At 38.3% G+C, this 19,856-nt stretch overlaps 1 protein-coding gene across 4 annotated transcripts in view; it reads left to right on the top strand.

Moving 5' to 3' along the window:
* The window catches only part of CBX5 (chromobox 5), a 36,063-nt gene that overhangs the window by 5,632 nt on the left and 10,575 nt on the right, over nt 1-19,856 (top strand). The window contains exons 1-4 of one of the 4 annotated variants that reach the window (XM_049883335.1): nt 9,217-9,324; nt 11,154-11,332; nt 15,494-15,680; nt 19,118-19,218. In XM_049883335.1, coding sequence (XP_049739292.1) covers nt 11,196-11,332; nt 15,494-15,680; nt 19,118-19,218 — 425 coding nt within the window. In that variant the 5' untranslated portion in view covers nt 9,217-9,324; nt 11,154-11,195. Of the gene's footprint in view, nt 1-9,216; nt 9,325-9,357; nt 9,566-11,153; nt 11,333-15,493; nt 15,681-19,117; nt 19,219-19,856 lie in introns of those variants that run through there. The other 3 variants (XM_049883337.1, XM_049883338.1, XM_049883334.1) reach the window with 3 other exon arrangements.

The raw sequence follows: 19,856 nt of genomic DNA, 5'->3' as shown, positions 1-19,856 counted from the left end.
ACTCTAAGTCTTGGAGTTTGTTTTTGAAGTAATAATTATAAATTCTTGTTATTGAAGTAGTAATTTTAAATGTGAATCAAGAACTCATACTAACATTTTGGACCAGCGTAGATCTAGTTTTCTTGCCTAGGACTGAAGACTGAGTTGTTGGCAGATGTCAGCTCCTCAGGGAATTAACAGAATAAAAAACCTTTACTTGTTAACTGTGTGTTTAAACCTTTTGAAAGAAAAGACTTTCTAAAAGGATGTAATGGGCTAGCTGGGCCATTTTGATTCATCCTGCTGAATAGGAATGGTAACAATAGCTATGAGACTGTGAACTGTGTCGTCTGGACTTCTTTCCCAGGTAATAGTTGTTAGTAGCTGCCAAGTCGATTCCGACTCATGGTGGCGACCTGATGTGTGCAGAGTAGAACTGCTCCTTAGAGTTTCCAAGGCAGTGACCTTATGCAAGCAGACCTCCAGGCCTGTCTTCCGAGACTCCTGTATGTGGGTTTGAACCTCCAACCTTTCAGTTAGTAGTCACCCATTTAACCGTTTTGTCACCCAGGAACCTATCAGGGAATAGTAGTTGGTAAAAATTAAACACTGACAGATTTTCTGCTTGAAAGAAGCTGGGACATGTACAGGGTAAAAAAATTTTACCTTCATTCTTATTCTTCAGACTTACTAACTGACTGTTCCATTGTGCTTCTTTGCTAGGAAGAATACTAGAAAACGTGGAATTGAGATGCTGTAGTTAAAAGGACTGTTACAAGATCCATTTTAAAACATGTTCTCATTTTTTATTTATTCCTTGGAGAGGAAGAAATAAATTGAATTCAAGTATTTCTCTGATTGTAATCTACATTTCTTAGAATAAAGCAAGTTCATATCTGAGCCAATGGGCATAATTATGTTGGAATAAAATGCCCTGTGCTAAAAAGGTCAACTAACAGACTGAGAGATCTATCTTACGTTTTGTTTCTGTGGCAAATCCTTGAACTCTGTGTGCTTTGTTTCTCATCCCTAAATCAGTAAAACTCAGTTACCTCACAGGGAGTTGTAGAGAGTAATATACTGCTAATTTGTTCAGTGTTTCACAACGATAAATTATACCTAAGGATCTGATAAGACATAGGCAAACCTCATTTATATGAGTAGATGGAGACAAGCATAGATAAAACTTAGATAATTCAGAAAATTTATTAAAGTTATTTTTAACTTTCTCTATTACCAAATTTTTTACCCTCTATTAGCTGTATATTTTTCAGTGTTTTCTTGTTCTTTTTTCATGCCAGACCTGTGAAATAGGTACCAGGTCAGGTGACAAAGGGATTAATTCATCAAGAGAACATAACAAACCTAAACGTTTATACAACTAATAATAAAGCTTCAAAACACATGAAGGAAAAACCAATAGAACTGAAAGGTCAAATAGACATTTGCAATTACATGGATATTTCAACATCTCTTCTCTCAATAATTGATAGAAGAAGAAGACAGAAAATCAGTAAGGAAATAGACTTGAAAAGCACTATCAACCAACCTGATCTAATTGATAACTGTAGGGTACTCCACCCAAGGACAGCATAATGCACATTCTTTTCAAAGGTACATGGAACATTTAGCCAAGATAGACCATCCCCTTGGCTATAAAATAAGTCTCAAATTTAAGAAGATGTGATCATATAAAGTATGTTTTCCTACCACATTGGAATTAAATTGGAAATCAATAACAGATGTCCGGAGAATCTCCAAATATTTGGAAACTAAACACACTTCTAAAGTAACTCACAAATCAAAGAACAAATCACAAAGAAAATTAGAAAATGTTTTGAACTGAATGAAAATGAGAACATGAGATACCAAAATTTGTGGGATGCATTTAAAGCAGTGTTTAGAGGGAAATTTATTACATTAAACGCTTCAATTAAAAAAGAAAGGTCTAAAGTCAGTGACTTAAGTTTCTACCGTAAGATCCTAGAGAAAGAAGAGTAAGTTTAATCCAAAGTAACCAGAAGAAAAGAAATAATAAAGATAAAAGCAGTAATTAATGAAACATAAAAACAGTAAAGAAGATCACTGAAACTGAAAATTGGTTATTTGAGAAATTCTATAAAATTGATAAACTAAGCAAATCTGATCAGGAAAAAAAAGACACAAATTGCCAACATCAGGACTAAAGGAGGAGGTATCATGACACTAGAGACATAAAAAAGGTAGCAAGGAAATATTATAAACAACTATGCAGTAAATTCAATATCTTGGATGAATTACTTCTTGGAAGGACATAAATTACCAAAGCTCACTTAAATACAGAATCTCACTAGGTCTGTATTAAGGGGCCTTGGTGCTCAGCTGCTAACGGAAAGGTCAGCAGTTCGAACCCACGAGCTGCTCTGCTGGAGAAAAATGTGGCAGTCTGCTTCCAGAACGATTTACAGCCTTGGAAATCCTGTGGGGCAGTTCTACTCTGCCCTGTAGGGTCGCTGTGAGTCGAAATTGACCTGACAGCAATGGGTTTGGTGTTTATCTATTAAAGAAATGGAATTCGTAGTTAAAAGCCTTCCACCTAAGAGAACTACAGGCCCAGTGGCTCCGTTGGTCAATTTTACCAAACTTTCAGGGAAATAATATCAACTCCACACACTCTTGAAAATAGAAGAGGAGGGAACACTTACCAAAGTCTTAGTTGTTTTTTCATCTACTGTCAGACATTTTATCTTCTATTCATTTGCTTTGTATTTTTCAAACAGATCTGTGGGATTAAGTAGAGGGTATAACCAACAACCAGGTTAAGTGAACTGTCCAATTTGACCTTTTAGTGATCTAGTTAGGACAGAACCCAGGTCTCATTCCTTGTGCTGATCTTTCTACTGTTAACAAGTTGTCCTTTTTAGTAGCCCCAGCTTTCAGAGATGGTACGGACCAGTGCTGACTTAACCAAGGAGAAACTTTAAAAACCCTCAGTACCCATGCAGTGCTTGATACATATTATGCCCTCAATAAGTTTTTCATAACCAATCAAATAATTTTAGAGCACGGTTCAGAGTTGCGGTATTAACCATCCCTTTGGCGTAGGGTTTGAATTAGGAATGTAGTTGGAAGCTAGAACAAAAAAGTCAGGAAAAGCTTTTTTGGCATAAGTTACACATCAAAACAGTCAGTTGAAGAGCTGGGTGGTCTGAAATTGACCGTCCCTTTAGCCATTTATCTGCTGGTGGCCTTTCTTTGCATTTAACTATCGATATATCTGAAGTGTGGAGCACACTTTTATATCGTAGCATAGTAACTCACACTTAAATGTCAATAGAGACACTTGCAAAGCCTCCAAGGTTCAATAACTTCTGGTATGGGTTTGTTTCTCCTGTCATCACCCATTATGTATTTTTTTACAGCTTTTAAATTGCCACAGAGAGAAATTGGTCAGGCTCATAATAGATGGCCAAGAAGCTGTCGAGAATCCTCTTATATGGGATGGGGAAAAGTTCAATACAGGTTGACTTTATCTAAATTGTAGGCTGTGACTTCAGTGTAATTCACGTTGCACATATAGAGCACAAAATTATGCCATATGTTGAAGGAATGGTCTCTTACTCCCTGAAGTTTTACAGTCTGAGTTATTCTTACTCCAGTTATACAAAAACTCTTTTGTTAACATGGATTAACGAGATTTTCATATATTAGTTTAAATTTTAATGTCTTTTCAACAATTAGAGATATTTTAGAGGTTTTAGTTTATGATTATGCAAATTAATTTTAGTACCTTTGCTAAACTAAGACTGTGCGAGAACCTAAACTATCTAGCTTAGTATAGGCTCTTCCATACAATAGAGGATTTGTTGAAATGACCTGAAGGGGTCTTTGTAACTCAAGCTGCTGATATCCAAAACCTAGTAAGCTAGTTGATGTCAGCGCTGAGTCTTAATTTTATGACTGATGTTTGGAAAATGTTCTGTGACCGTAATTTTATTTGGGGGTGGGTACTCCAGTTCTCTCTCAACCCTTCCACATTGTGTGAACATGATCTGCCAGGGTGGTATCGTGTATAAATCTAAGATTCATGGTGATCTACTCAAACGTTGCTATTATCCGCTTTTCTTAGGAGTAATTTATGATGGAATAGCCAGGTTCTTCGTGAGAGGTGACAGGGTCTACTAGTTCATGCTTCATCGCATTTAATTAAGAGAGGAGTGGGTGTGAGATTAACACCCACCTGAGAGTTGAGGGCCTTGAGATGAGTTCAGTGCATTCCAAGGAGAGTTGTTGGAAAGCACCATCTGGAAGACATTTTCCATAGTGGTGCCAAGTTCTGCTTTCTCATAAATTTTGAACAATTGGATATCCAGCCTCTTGCCTACTGGCGAGTTTAGGCATGCCCTAAGTTTAAAGAAGACTGATACTTGAGAGAAGACATCTAGTAGCTTTTCGGAAAATAAATCACATATAAAATTACTTTGTGAGACGGTGATCTGGTAATGAGATACCAAGAATTTGTGTGTTGCTGCTAAATATACTAGTTTTCCAGAATGATAAACTTCAAGCAGTTCTGAGAAATGAGTCCTGTAGTCCACATTCATTTATATTTTTAAATAGTGATCAGAGCTTGGGGTAGTACAGCCAAATAAAATTTACAAGACAGCAATTATCTCCATTTATAATGTATGTGTTTTAATCTAAAAGAACAAAGGGCCCTTTACTCCCTTACTCACTGGAACAGGAGGCATGGATAATCAACAAACAGGATACTTTGCCCCAGAATAGTAATTCTGTGACTGTGGTTGTAGCAGTGCCTTGGCCTGATTTCTAAAAGATCACGATCTGGAGCTGAGCTAGCCAAAGGGAAAACATTTCCTCTTTCGACACTCCTGTCTATTAATAAAGTTTTGTTGTCTGTATGTGCCTTGTTAATGATAGGGGTGTTAACGACCACAGTTAATCTTTCTCCTCAACTCTTTCCTAATCCAGCCTCTTAAATAGACATTTAAAAAGCTTTTAACTCTTCTTGAGTTGGGTGCTCATGAGCTTTTGGTGGAGGTGTAGTGATAGTTACCAGCCCATTTAACAAAACCTGAGACAGTCGGGACCTTTGTAATGTGCGTCTCTTTGCTGTTTTGTTAAAATGGCTAATACTTTGGAAATCATAAATCCAGTGGGAAAAAACATCTTTATAAGAGGGTCTTTTAGTTTTGTGCTATGTGTGTAACATGCCTAAGACCATCAGTACTTCAAGATGCATAAAGACCAAAGAACAGATGTAGGGCAGATTAAAATGGTTCTGTAAATTGGTTTGTTTTCATCGGGTTTATTTGCTGCAATAAGGCTGTATAGAGGACTTCTTGAAGACAATGCTATAGCTGACAGTTTAATTTTTAACCAAGCCACTTCTCTTTCCCCAGGGACATTAGATGAGCAGTGGGAATCTCTCAAACCCGGGCCAACTGAAGTCACCCATCAGTGGCATATTAAATTAATCCATGTGATAGGGAGCTTTACATATGCCCTCGCCCTTCCCTGGTCTTTAGCCCTGGCTTGCTTTCTGGAGGATTTTGCCTTCTTAGTAGGCTTATGGAGTTCTGGTGGTGCAGTGATTAAGAGCTCAGCTGCTAACCAGAAGGTCGGCAGTTCGAATCCAGTAGTTGCTGGCTCCTTGGAAACTATGGGGCAGTTCTACTCTTAGTCTGTAGGGTTGCTGAGAATCAACTCAGTGACAACTGGCTTGGTTTTAGTAGGCTTACAGAATTTATATTGAAAGTCTAAAATGAGAGAGCATATTGATTAGGCCTTTGGACATTTAGTCTGGTTACCACCTCCTACTAATTGTTTTTCATTCCTTTTTAAACAGTACAAAGAAAGCTTAGAGAAATATTTAGAATTATATATGCTTTTGGTTATGTGGTGATGAAAATAAAATTTGCTATACCAAGCTCTATGCAAAGCCACTAAGACAGCTGGCATTGACTAAGACAGTGGTGACTGAAGGGACTAGAGCAGAGTCTGAACTGGACAGAGCAGACACCAGAGACCCATGTGGGTGATTCTGTGGTTCTAGGATTGATAAGTTAATGCAAAGAGCTAACCATTGCATTTCTTTTCCTTCCGGGTCTCTCCAGCTTTGTGTAATGCCTCCTTTTTTCTCTTTGTAATTGCTGGGGACTTAGTTTTTAAACCTCTTCCTTTTACCCTTATTTGTATGGGATATTTTTCCCTTTTCTCTTTCTGCTTCACCTCCTCACCTCTTCCCCCCGCCCTTTTTTTTTTTTTTTTTTTGGTTGATTCGTCTGTTAAAGGAGTCTCCTGTCCTCCTGTCAGCGGCTTGGAATGTGGGTCCTGACTGCCTGACCACAAGCTCTTTGATGTTTTTTCCAAGCCTTCCTACCTTAGGTGCTTTTCCCAGCATTTGGAAGCCTGTAATGTGAATTTGCCTTGCATTGTTGACATGAAGGGTTGGTGGAACCTGCGGTTTTCTCCTGTTCTTATGGATTTTAGTTGCTGGAATCCACTTATAGTTGTTGATGCCTTTACCAGAAAGTTCCTGATTATACTGAAGAGAGGGCTGAGAGCTGCCATGCCTGAAAGATGCTCTAGAAACTTGAGAAGCTGCTTGCCCCTTCCCGTGGAGATTTCCACAAGGATAAGTTTGCACTCAGAGGCTCATCCTCTCTTCCTTCTGTCGTGGTCTCAGGATTCTACCTTAATCACTCCATCATCCTGCCAGCCATGTCTCATTTCTCATACTGGAACGTTCCCTCCTCCCAAGCTCGGCGTGAACCACCAGTCTGGATGCTTTATCTGGTCCAGGCTCTAGCCCTTAAATTGTTCGTCTGGCTTTGTGTTTCATTTGACCCTAATACACTGGGTCGCACTGTCTAAAAGAGAATTATGTCCCCTCCGATGTCTGAGTGCATTTCTCATTTCTTACTGCTGCTCCTGAGCAGATCTGTAACTTCAAGGTTAAGATAAGACACATTCCATCAGAACTATGTCGTCATCCTTGCCAGCTTCTGATCTGTGACTGTCCAGGAGATTTACAAGACAATTGCATGCCATTCTTTACAGAATATTATGGTTGGACTCTGACTCCTGGCATCAGGCCCAATTTCATTTGTCAGCTGTTACGAAACCCGTTTCCAAAAGAGAAAGGGACCTCAGTCCATGTGCCCTTTAGGTAGTTCTTAAGGGTGGAAAGGAGGGAATTGATCTATTTCCTGATGTAATTTTAGGGGGAGAAGTGGACACCAGAATATTTTTGTTCATTTCCTTGCTAAATTCACTGTTCTTTTTTTGAAGATTTTTAGCAAAATGTTAGTGTTGCTGTCATTCTTTTCTGTCCTTTATCCCTTCATAGAATTACTGTCAGGTAGTCTTTTAATTTTGTAATTGGCAATGCTTTTCTGAGTTTTAAGGAAATAGAATAAGTGTTTTACCCTTGAGAGAAAACATACCTGCCCTAGTCTACCCACTAGAAAGGTTTATTAGTTTCGGGTGCCTAGTTAACAAAAACTGTTACTCTTTTCTTGCCATTTACTGACACTTTGAACTGCAGGAGTTACTTTACCCTGTTGTGTGTGATATGGTTTAACAGCTGAGGAATTTGGAAGGTCACATGTTTCCTGCTGCTGTTATATTCAGCCCTAGCATATTTTTACAAAAGCTTCTCTTTCGGGGACATAACAGCTCTTTGGTTTCAACATAAGCGCACTCTTTCCCAAGGAGGTAGGCAGTGGGGATTTATTTGGCATGTTTTAGTGATGCAGGATTAGATCTGAAATTTATTTACACAGGATCACACATGGCAAGTTAATCACAGAATCAGGACCCTGATCTAATTCCTTTGGCATTGTTTCCATATCCTTTAACTAAGAAAAGTTAAAAAAAAAAAAAAAAAAAGAGTTGGAGAAAGAAGACCAAAAAGGCAGCTTGCACTCAGATTTCTTGATAGTGCCATTCAAATTTGAGAAAATTCCTTGTAATTGATTTTTTTTTTTTAATTTTACTTTCATACCCTATAAAACCAAACCTGTTGACCTTGAGTCCGTTCTGACTCAGTGACCCTATACGACAGTAGAACTGCCCCTTAAGGGTTTCCAAGGAGCAAGCGCCTGGTGGATTCCAACCACTGACCTTTTGGTTAACAGCCTTGGTTAGCAGCCGTGGCCTGCTGTAGCTCTTAACCATTGCGCGACCAGGGCTCCTCATACCCTGTAGTTTCTTCTTTTTGACCGCCAAAGTAATCACCGTTTTCTGCTTTTTTCCTCAGTTGCGGTTTTTGCTTTTTTTTTTTTTTTTGGTCCCTTTTCATTACTCTCCTGTGACAGCAACCTCTGACTAAAGACCCTTATCTGTTAGCAGAGCAGGTTTAGGGGCTCTCAAAAATGTTCTTTAGAGCCAAGAGAAAGGAAAATTTATGGAACTTTGAGGTCTGTAAGTATCTTTTTCCTTTATCTCAGTCCTCAAGTACTAGGTATTGTTATAAAAAAAAAAAGGGAGTTGTTATTATATTATATATTAATATATATCAAAAATATATATCAAGTGGGTAATAGTTATTAAGAAATCTGGTAACATTACAGAGACAACTAATTAGAAGAAGTGGTCTTAAATATAACAGTAATGGTTGTCGCTGAGCTGTTCCCTCTTTTTTTATTTTAACTACTTAGTGGTTTGTTTTTCTTTTTCCTCCCTAGTTATGATTTCACTTGAAAATGTGTGTTTTGGTAGTGCGTCAAGTCTCTGGATTCTGTTTCTGTATCTAGTAATCCCCCAAAGAAGGAAAGTTGTATCTTTTAGTTATCTCCCTGCTTTTTCCTGTTATTTTTCCCCCTCAGGCAATTTTAATTAACTGCTCAGTGACAGATGGTACAAAAGGCCTTGTCCAAAGTGCTCCTGGTGGGCAGGATTAGGGGGTGGTGGTTTGTACTGATCCTTCTGTAGAAGGACCTAGTCTTTCCCCTCCCCCTTCCAGTAGAGCTGTAATCCTGTTAGGTGATCTTAAAATGCTGATGATTGATTTACAGTGCTCTTAGTGAAATTTTTAGAGAAATAAGCACAAGTTTTTAAAACCCTGGAAGCAATTCCCTTGAGGCCAAGGAAGGTACCTTCCAGTTTCTCCACCCAGTCTTTACTGAAAAGGAAAGTTAAGCCTTTTAACTTTTCCGTTTGCCTCTCCCCCCTTGGACTAGTACTGCTGCCAGTTGCCATGGCAACGGACTGGGACAGCTGCGCAGTGGCGCCCAGGCAGCTGGGTGGGGGCGGGGGAGCAGCCAGCCCGCCAAGCCCCAGACCTAGGAGGGGAGGCCCCTCCTGTTAGCCCAGAGGGAAAGAAAGAACTGGGGCGATCCGGTAGGTAAAGCAGGGAACCCCCATTCATCTTCTACCTTTGGGGCTCCTCTTCTGCATGAAGGTACAAAGGGAGATTTTCTTCTTCCCTCCCTCAAACTGAAGAACACATATGTAAATCCTTGTTTTTCCTGGTGAGGCAGGGGAGGCCATAGCCACAATGCTTAACTGCATGCATCCAACATGGGGCTGGTTTTAACCCTAGCGCTCTGACCTAAACTGCTCAGCTCCCGGAAATTCCAAGGTGAGTGAGGGTGGGGGTGGGGTGCTCTCGCTGGAATATGCCATTTCCTGTCTCTAGTGAGCTTGGAGGCTGTTTTTATTTCAAATAAACCAAATCAGATATGTTTTCTTGAAGCTTAGGGCTCCCTTCTAAATTCATGGAGAAATTATTTTAACCCCCCATACCTACATTCTTACCTACTCCCTCTTCCAAACAAAGTGTTTTAATGAAAATGGTTTAATTACAGGACAGTAATGGGTACAGGCAGTTTTTTGTATGGGTAAACCTATTGCTAATAAGTTCTGGAGATACGGTTTCCAACTTTCTTTTTTTGCATATTATAAATTTGAAGTAAATTGATAAATGCAACTTTTGTATCACTTGATTTGAACATAATTCTGAGATTAGTAGTTGCTCTTTCTATTCCTGGGAGCGGTCTTCTGGTCAGGATGGAAATATTTTAAGGAGTGCTGAAAAACATCTTTAAAGATGACAGCAAAATAAAAATGGAGTTCAGCTAAGAACACAATTCCTGCTACTCTGTAACCCAGACTGTAGGCACCATTTAACATGGTTAAGGAAGAAATCTTAAAAATGATGATGGTAGCAACAACATGGTAATTTTAAAAACTAGATCCTCTGTTGCGTACCCCCTAGTGTGCATATTTCTGAGTTTAACTCAATTTCCATTTGTGTTGCCTTGCTGCAGCTTTCCTTGGGCCTATGAATGGTTCCTCTGTGTTTTGAGACTTCATGTTGATGCTGAGTCTGGGGCCAGACTTCTTTTTCTTCCCCCTCTTCCTTTGGCCCGAAGTCAATGTCAGTTGAGAGGAGAGGTTACCTTCTTAACTATTTGGCTTAGTTGAGCCTTGGGAATTACTGAACAGTCAAGTGACTAATTTTGAATTTTAAAATAAAAATTCTTACTCCTTCCTGCCCTAAACCCCTCCCCTGCTCCCACCCCCCCCACCCCCATCCATGAGTTTGCTAGAGGAGGTTTAGTGTGTTTGAGATGTCAGCCTTGCTTTTGTGAGCTGATGGATACTCTGAAGGGACAAGCTCAATTTGTTTAAGGGAAATGTACCGAGTCACTGAAAATGTGGTGAAAGATGCCTGAGCAGACCGTTTTTATGCTGCTAAGAGACTGGTCAAGATGCTCAGGCAGGGAAATTAAATTTTGGTGGCTTTTGTTTGTTTGTTTGTTTTTATAAAGAACTTCATTCACTCTGGAGGAAAGATTTTAATTCTATTAAGGCTCTTTTAACTCTGAAGGTTTTCCACATTTCCCTTTGACTTCTTGGCTTGTGAATAGTTACAAAAGTAGCCAGGGGTAACATACCACACTACTTGCCTTTTAGGATCTGAAATTAGGAGAGAGAGACAATTGTGGCGTCTAATAACTTTGGTCTGTTTAACTGAAAGGAAAGTTGTGGGTGGGGCTTGACCTATTTTTTTAAATTAAATTCTTGGTATTCATCTACAGAATGCTCCAGGACCCAAGAGAAGGCTATGTGGCAACTTTGTGTTCTGCCCCCTACATCCCATCCAGGCAAAACAAAGTTTTAACTCCTCACATTGATTCTAATCATATTGTCCTTCCCATTTGCAGGAACCTGGTGGCCTTAGTTCTTCAGGTGAAACAGTGTGAGACATGGGAAAGAAAACCAAGCGGACAGCTGACAGTTCTTCTTCAGAGGATGAGGAGGAGTATGTCGTGGAGAAGGTGCTAGACAGGCGTGTGGTTAAGGGGCAAGTGGAGTATCTACTGAAGTGGAAAGGCTTTTCTGAGTAAGTGTCCTCTCTCAGGCTTTAGAACTCTGCAGGAGTAGTCTCATTTGGTTTACTTCCCCATGAACCACTGCCATCTTTGTCTTTCTCCTTCTCCTACCTGCATTCCTTTCTTAAGAGTCAAAAGACATAGCAGTAAATGAAAAAAAAGTCTCCACTCTTGTGAGCTGACCTTCTATTGATACTCCTTTTGGGAGGCAGTATAATGAATTGGTTAGGTGCACATGTTGCCTGGATCCAGATTCTTGTTCCACATCTATGATACAAACTGGTTAACCTTGGCAAAATTACTTAATCTTTTTTCCTCCTCTACAAAATAGGGATAAAAAATAGTGCTTGTACCATAGGGCTTCTGGGTAGATACACAAAGCCTGACACAGATAAGCTCCTGGTAAATATAAACTGTTATTGTTACTATTCTTTTGGATACAACTAAGCTAAAATGTATAAATTCAGCAAAAAAGAAGAAATCAATCCTATAGCCCATAACTCTCCAAAATGATCCTTGGATCTCAGAAGTGTTGCAGAACAAAGCACCCATCTTAAGGAGAGACTTAAAGCTGAGGCCACATTTTTTTCCCCAAAATTTTATTTTGAAAAATTTCAAACATACAGCCAAAGCAAAAGAAATTTGCAGTACTCAAATATAAAACATAGTTTCTGCTTTTTAAAAACTTATTTATTTATTTATTTTTTGGTGGTCTTTCTAAACTTTAGAAACTTCTTGGCAACATGGTTTTTTTTTTTTTTTTTTGGTATGGTAAATATGCGTAACAAAACATTTGCCATTTCAACATTCTTCATACGTACAGCTCAGTGATACTGTGTTCATCATGCTGTGCAGCCATCACCAGTGTCTGTTTCCACATTTTTCCATCATCTGTAACAGAAGCTCCGTGTCTCCTAAACAATGAGTCCCCTTTATCTCTCCCTCCTACCCACCACTGGTAACCACTAATAACCTTAGGTCTATATATACTTGCCTGTTTTAGATATTGCACATCAGTGGCATCGTACAATATATGACCTTTTGTGACTAACTTATTTTACTTAGCATGATGTTTTTGAGGTTAGTCCATGTTGTAGTGTATATCAGGACTTCATTTCTCTTCATGCCTGCATAATATTCCATCGTATGCATGAACCACATTTTGTTTATTCATTCTTCTATTGATGAACATTTAGGTTATTTCCCTCAATCACTGCAATAATCAGAAAACAAGGATCACAGCTACTGCGAATAGTGTTGCAGTAGACATTGGTGTATATTCCTATTAACGTTGTAATGTATTAATAGGATATTAATATATTCCTATTACAATTAATATTATATTAATAGGATAAATCTATCAATCTCTTTATCATTCTCTTTTAAAAGACCTTAAAAACCCTGTTTTTAAATCGCAGAGCCTTAAGAATGAATTGTTGACTACAATCTTTGTTAGGTAGCAACTGGCTTTTGTGTTGAAATGCTAAAGTAAATTATTCTCTTCTTTAGAATAAATAGGAGTACAAACTGAAAGATGGAAGAAATAGATTAGAGGCGAAATACCTAAGACTATATAATCATTAGGCATTTTGATTCAATTTCTGATGAATTATCTTCCCAGGGTGCCTGATAACAAAGAATGAATTTCTGTGAACCCCAGTGAACTGATAGAAGCTGGTTTGGGCTCTAGAGTAATACTGTCCCATAACAATATAATGTAAGCCACGTATGTAATTTTAAACTTTCTAGGGTCACATTAAAAAAAAGATGAAATTAATTTTAATGTTTTATTTAACCCAGTATACAAAAAACATTCAACATTAATCAATATAAAAATTATTAATGAGATATTTTACTTTTTTTTTTCATACTGGGTCTTTAAAATCTAGTGTATATTTTACATTTTATAGCACATCTCAGTTCAAACTAGCTGCATTTCAAGTACTCAGTAGCTAATTGAATATAATAGCTTTAAAGTATAGGATTTACTAAAAGACTCAATATTTTGATAATGCCTTTGGATAAAGGTGTGAGTCAGTAGCCTTTGAAACCTACAGAAGGTGATTTTATTACATGGATCAGGATTTCTTATCTGAAGCACTTGTTGGCATTTAGATTCAATGCTTAGCATCTCTGGGCCTAGAGCACTAAATGTGGGTAAGGCCTTCCCCCAATCACCCCAACAATCATAAAATGCCCCCCGGATTTCTAAAGGGGAGCAATATCACAACTTACCCTAGAAATGAGAGCCGAACTAGAACAAGGATCCAGTGTCAAATTTCTTTGGTCCTGAAGCCCAGGCTCTTTTTACGTTATACCATGCTGTCTTTTTTTTGTGTGTGTGTGTGAAAATTGGTCGAGTAGGAGCAATAGTAGCAAAATGGTAGAAAAAGCAATAATCCAAATATAGGACTGGTTTTCCTTGCTATCAGCAGAAATTCTTCCCCCACTCCCAAGTCTACTTTGGTGCCTTCACTTCCTCTGGGATAGTAAAACTATGTAGTCTTTTTTTTCCCCCTCTGATAACTAACTGTGATATATATTTATATATGTGTGCGTATACGTACGTATATGCATATGTTACAAAACAGTTGCGGTTTCAACCTTTTTCACACGTATAATTTGGTGACGTTAATTATATTTATCATGTTGTTCAGCCATCACCATTATCCATTTCCAAGGTTTTCTACCACCCTTAATAGAAGCTTAGTTTGAATTTTAGGGAAAGTTACTGTATACGGAATTTTTTTTCTACAGAGAGAAGTGATATGAGGAGAGGCCTTTTCAGTATTAGTCCAAACGACTTAGAAATACGTTTTGTCTCATTTTTAAGCTCCTTTTGTAGGAAGTTGTTTAGGTCTTGAGTAAATAGCTCAGATGTTTCCCTGGGTAGCATCATTCTGCTTCCTATTTGAATCAGGTTTATGGCATGCGTTCAAACCATCTAAAGATACTTCATTTTAAAAATATCTAAAATTGTAGTGCATTCTTTAAAAGAATTTCCCAAGTCAGTTGAGGGATTACATAAATTGTTTCTATGATGCATTTATGGAGGAGAGCCTGTGACCAGGTGAGGGGTGAAGAGGATACCTGGTCTAGTTTTTCCCAGATAGGTTTATTTCTGGCTTTGGATTTTATAAGCTAATGATGCAATTAGAGGTTTGGTTTTTAAAACCTATGCCAGGAATATAGAGAACAACTTTGAGAATACCAGCGGTTTATTTTCCTCATAATAAGACTCCCTTAATCCAAATTTAATCAGATCATTTAGTTGGTTTTTTATTAATTTGAAAATATATTTTGACTGCCTTGTGACAGTTGACTTGAATCCAGAGCACTTAAACTAATACATTCCAGATTCTACTTCTGATACTTCTCCTTCTTATCATTTGTCCGTATTCTAATGATTTTAAACCTTATTGCCTTTCAAAAATAACTATTTCTGATCTTCAATAATCTGTTGGCATTTCAAAGTATGAGTAACATTCAAAATATGAGTAACATGTAAGACAGTGTGGAATGGGGTTGCATGATTTGTTAGGTTGTCCGCCTTTCAAGAGTTACATAGCTAAATGATTTTTAGTAAATTTATGGAGTTGTGCAGTCATCACCACAATCCAGTCTTGGGGCCATTTTTATAACCCCCTAAAATTCCCTTGAGCCCGTTTGTAGTTAATCCCAACTTCTACCCTCAGCCTCAGGTAACCACTGATCTGCTTTCTGTTTCTCTAAAAATTTTTTTTTTTACATTTTATATTCATATAAATGGAATGGGACAATATATGGTGTTTTGTGTCGGGTTTCTTTCACTTAATATGTTTTTGAGGTTTTTCAGTGTGGTGGTTGGTATCGGTATTTCCTTTTTATTGATGAATAGTATTCCATTGTGTGAATATACCACATTTTGTTTAGCCGTTCACTGGTTGGTAGACATTTGAATTGTTGCCCGTTTTGGCTGTTACGAATGCTGCTATAAACAATTGTGTACAAGTGTCTGTGTAGACATAGGTTGTCGCTTCTCTTGGATAGATTCTTAGGATAAAATCTGTTATCTCCTTTAATCATAAGGTTGCTTTCCGTTTTGTATACATGTCATTTTGTCTTTAAATAGGGCATTGGATTTTTTTTCCCCCCTTCATTCTTTTGCTTTTTTCTCCATTCCTCTTGCCCAGGGAGCACAATACTTGGGAACCTGAGAAAAACCTTGATTGTCCTGAGTTAATTTCTGAGTTTATGAAAAAGTATAAGAAGATGAAGGAGGGTGAAAATAACAAGCCCAGGGAGAAGTCAGAAAGTAACAAGAGGAAATCCAATTTCTCAAACAGTACTGATGATATCAAATCTAAAAGAAAGAGGGAGGTAAGCTTCCTTTCCCTGTTTTTTTTTTTTTTTCTTCTTTGTTCTTGTTATTGTTTTGTGTTGTTTTCTGTAGACTCTTCTTCCTCAAAAGAAAAGCTTTATTTTCGTTATTTCTGTTCGACAAGGAAAATTGTGGAACAAAGAGTTTCCTGTGTGGTGTGTTGATTAACTGCAGCGCCCCCTCCTGGCTAAGTGAGAAACGTAATTTGTGTCCAGTGAATTGTATGCAGTTGGCAAAATTAAATTTCTTTAAAACATTAAACAATTCTCTGCTGTCTCCATAAATGGAAGACTTAGTTATCTTAGAGAGGGAAGATCTTTGGCGAATTTTTTAGGATGGGAAAGGACTTTGAAGTGTTGACCACTTCTCTTCCTTTTTTCTTTTGTTCCAAAGATAGCAATTATTTTCAACCCTTTATATTCCCTCTTTTTTTTTATTATTGAGATTAAAATTAACGTAACAAACGATAGTAATTGTAAAGTATACAGTTTGGTAGCATTTATACTCTCAATCCTATTTCTACTTTGAATGAAGAAGTTAATTTTTATCTTCATTTTCAATTTTTTTAATTGTTCAGTCTGTTAAGCGTGTTTATAAAATTTTGGTTTGATTCCATTGCTTTACTCCTTTTGATCTTTAGCTCTCAAGTAACCCGTACCAGCACTGTTAATTGCCTCTCTCTTTTTATATATATTTTTTCCATCTGCTTGAATGTGCTCACGTGCACATACGCGCACACACATGCGCACGCACACTCCACTGAGCTTCCAGTCCTTTCATTTATTTCAAGGTTGTGAAGGCCTTTGTTGTAAAGGCTGTAACATATGCTTAAACTTTAATAAAATAAAAGCAGACGTTTACTTCGGAGTCTTCTAGCATCACTGCCGCAAAGCACCCCTGTTTACCTTCATTTTACTTGGATACCCATCATTCTAGAGCATTAGTTCTCAACCCTGGCTGCACAGTAGAATCACCAGAAGGGTTTAAAGAAATCTCCAGTGCCCAAGATGCACCCCAGACCAGGTAAATTCCGATTTTTATGGGTTGGACCTAGGCATCGGTATTTTTTAAAGCTCCAGTATGGAACCAAGGCAGAGAACCACTGTTTAGAGATAAATTTTGAAGGAAGACACCTTTTAACTTTGGGAATCCTTCCTGGGGGTGAAGTGAAGCACGTTTGATTTTAAGTGAACTATCTGTATATTTTTGTATGTTTCTAATCTCACCACAGTGCTTGGAGAAGAGTAGACAGGTACCTTTTAATAACGCCAACACACCATTTTCCATTTGTAGTAAAGGGCAAGTTATACTTTGTGCTTCTGTTTCTAATTGGTCTAGCATGTGTTTTCCTGTTGAATTGCCAGAAGTACCTTTACAAAGGCTTAAACAGGTGATTCCTGGCCTCCTTTGAAGAGAAATGGTGATACATGTTTATATATGTGTGTGTGTATACATACATTTATATATGTTACAGAACAGTTGTGATTTCAACCTTTCTCACATACAAATTTGGTGACATTAATTATATTTGTCATGTTGTTCAACCATCCCATTATCCATTTCCAAGTTTTTCCACCACTCTTAAAAAGATTTTCTAAAAAGAATTGAAATGAACGTGAGAGATTAGAAGGTGCAAGTGAAAATGCACTCTGGGTTTGTGTCCGTAGTTGTTTCCCTGATCCATTTTATTTTTCACAATCTTATATTTAAAACTGCCCTATTCTGGTAAGGTCTGTATATCGTGATATGCTGTACTGATAAAGGACTTCAGAATGCCTAAAGAAAGGGAAGACAACATAGCATAAGACTTCTGACTAGCCATTGTGGCATATAGTGTGTGTTCCCTCAACCTTGGGTTTCTGTCCTTTTAAGAAGGCGTAATCTGAGCAATCTAGTTAGAATCATTGGCTACGGCAGGGAGTTTTGTTCCTAGCCCAGGTTCTAATGCTGCCGACCTTGAAACAACCCCCACGCATCCCTTACATCGTAATGTTCATCTGGGGCCCCTGGCAGCATTTGCAGCAGTGCTGGCGGCAGTCAGGTAGGCAGCTGGGCAGATAGGTGATTGTATGTTTTAAAGGTACAGGAGGGGGTTACGTTTCTTTCTTTACCAGTGCAGAAGAAATTTGTTAGTCGGCATTATGCCTGATTTAAGATTACTGCCTGTGTGATGATTTTAGCATTTTCCTCGGTTCGGCTCCTTTTCAGCAGCTTGAACATTTTTCTTTCATTCTCTCTCCCTTCCCTCCCTATGTGGCAAACTGTTTTCAGCCGCCAGCTATGATTTACGACTCAGTCCATGTGCCAGTATTCCAGCTGTGACCAGCTGTGTGCACATCTGGGAACTTCTTCCCCCTAAGCACCCCCAAAAGAGGCTATGTTTTTAAGAGTCAGTATTTCCGCTTGATCCGTACGTAAATGGAATTTTCTTCTCAACGTGGGTTCTGGTATCTTTGGGCACTACCTGAACCATGAATGCTTTGTATCTCTCAGAGCAAAGCAAGGTGAATATCAGATCAAAGAGACTTTATTATGAAAATCAGATATCAGAGATTTAGTTTGTTTGGGCAATCTTTCTAAATCTTCTTGTGTTACCACTAGATTTGCTTGTATTCTCTTCTAAAGACTACCTGGTTTGTATAAAATCATACCATTTTGCTCTTACCAGTGCCATTACACCTGGATTGCCGCTTGTCTGGATTGCATTTCAGCCAAGCTTCAATAATCCTCTAGTGAATTATCAGCTTGTTTTTGTTTTAATCACCGTCCAGTTCTGCTGTCTAATGCTAACAACTCATGCACTTCAAGAGGGGAGAAGCACAGATATCAGGGCTTTTTCTCCACCCAGGTGCATGGGAATTGGTATATCTGATCTCTGAAATTTGCCATTTTATACTGTTAATCTTGATTCATTCTTACCTCTTACCTCTGTTCTTTCGTAAGAATAGATGATTGTGAAAAGAAGTATTACAAATATTGGTCAATGTTAAGGTAAACTAAAAGTAAAAAAAAAAATAGTGGTATATTTGAAGTTTATAAAATGAAAAAGGGTTTAGTTGGCGTGAACATGGACTTGTTTATCATCTTACAAGCTAAAGCTTAGGGGCAGTCAACTTAGAACTTTAAAGCAATTCAGGGTGAGATTAGAGAAATTGGATGGCGACATAACATTTTAAGTGATATTAAAGGATTTTAAGGATCACTCCTAATCTTTTGAAGGAATACCTGGAAGAGCAGCCATATCTTCTTGTAGAGACATCTCTTAGCATCAGTGTCACAGGCAGACCCAGTGTTGTACTTAAGCTCTAGGAATTTTTCTGAATTGGTGACAAAAATGGTGTCATGGTATTAACTTAGGTTGTGCTTTGTTGAACTGAGAAACAGGGTTTTTGCTCTTTCTCCCAAGCCGTAACCTTTCTTTATCTTCTATTTCTAGCAGAGCAATGATATCGCTCGGGGCTTTGAGAGAGGACTGGAACCAGAAAAGATCATTGGGGCAACAGATTCCTGTGGCGATTTAATGTTCCTAATGAAATGGTGAGAGATATTGGGGCCTCACTTCACAGTGGTGTTTTTTTGCCAGGGACTTGAATTTGTATGGAAGATAGGGTGGTAAGACCAAGTATTCCCAAACTGAGTATTTTGATGGTCGAGGATCCTCAACCGGTACCAGCTGTCGGTATTAAATGGGAATTAATGTTCAGAATGGACTTAAAACATTCTCAAGCTTTAGTATTAAGCCAAATTATATGATACTAGCCTGCTTACCAGGAAAATGTAGAATTGAGGTAGGGAAAGTTATAAACATGACCTAACCATTTTTTTTACACAGTTCTGAATCATTTACCGTCAGACCTTGAGCTTGTGGCCATGGGACAGGCATTGGATGAGTATTTCTGCCGTCACTGAAGGCCAAGACCACTGAATAACATTTAAAAGAGAAAAATAATCTCAACAAAAAGCATTAAGGCTAATACTGGCCAAAGCACAAGTTATTTCACCCGGCAGAAAGAATGGCTCTTAGAGGAAAGTGTAATCCTTCCCCTCAGTTTGGTTTTTAAAGACAGGATGATTTATGGTGTGGCCCTCAGTACTTCTCTGTTTCCAAGTATTCTGGGCTTTTGATTTACGCTTGGTCTCTAAATAGAGGACTCGGGCTACAGTGCCACTAAGGA

Source organism: Elephas maximus, chromosome 4 (genome assembly GCF_024166365.1).
Source record: "Elephas maximus indicus isolate mEleMax1 chromosome 4, mEleMax1 primary haplotype, whole genome shotgun sequence".
Lineage (NCBI taxonomy): Eukaryota > Metazoa > Chordata > Mammalia > Proboscidea > Elephantidae > Elephas > Elephas maximus.
This window is presented reverse-complemented; position numbering and strand designations above follow the sequence as displayed.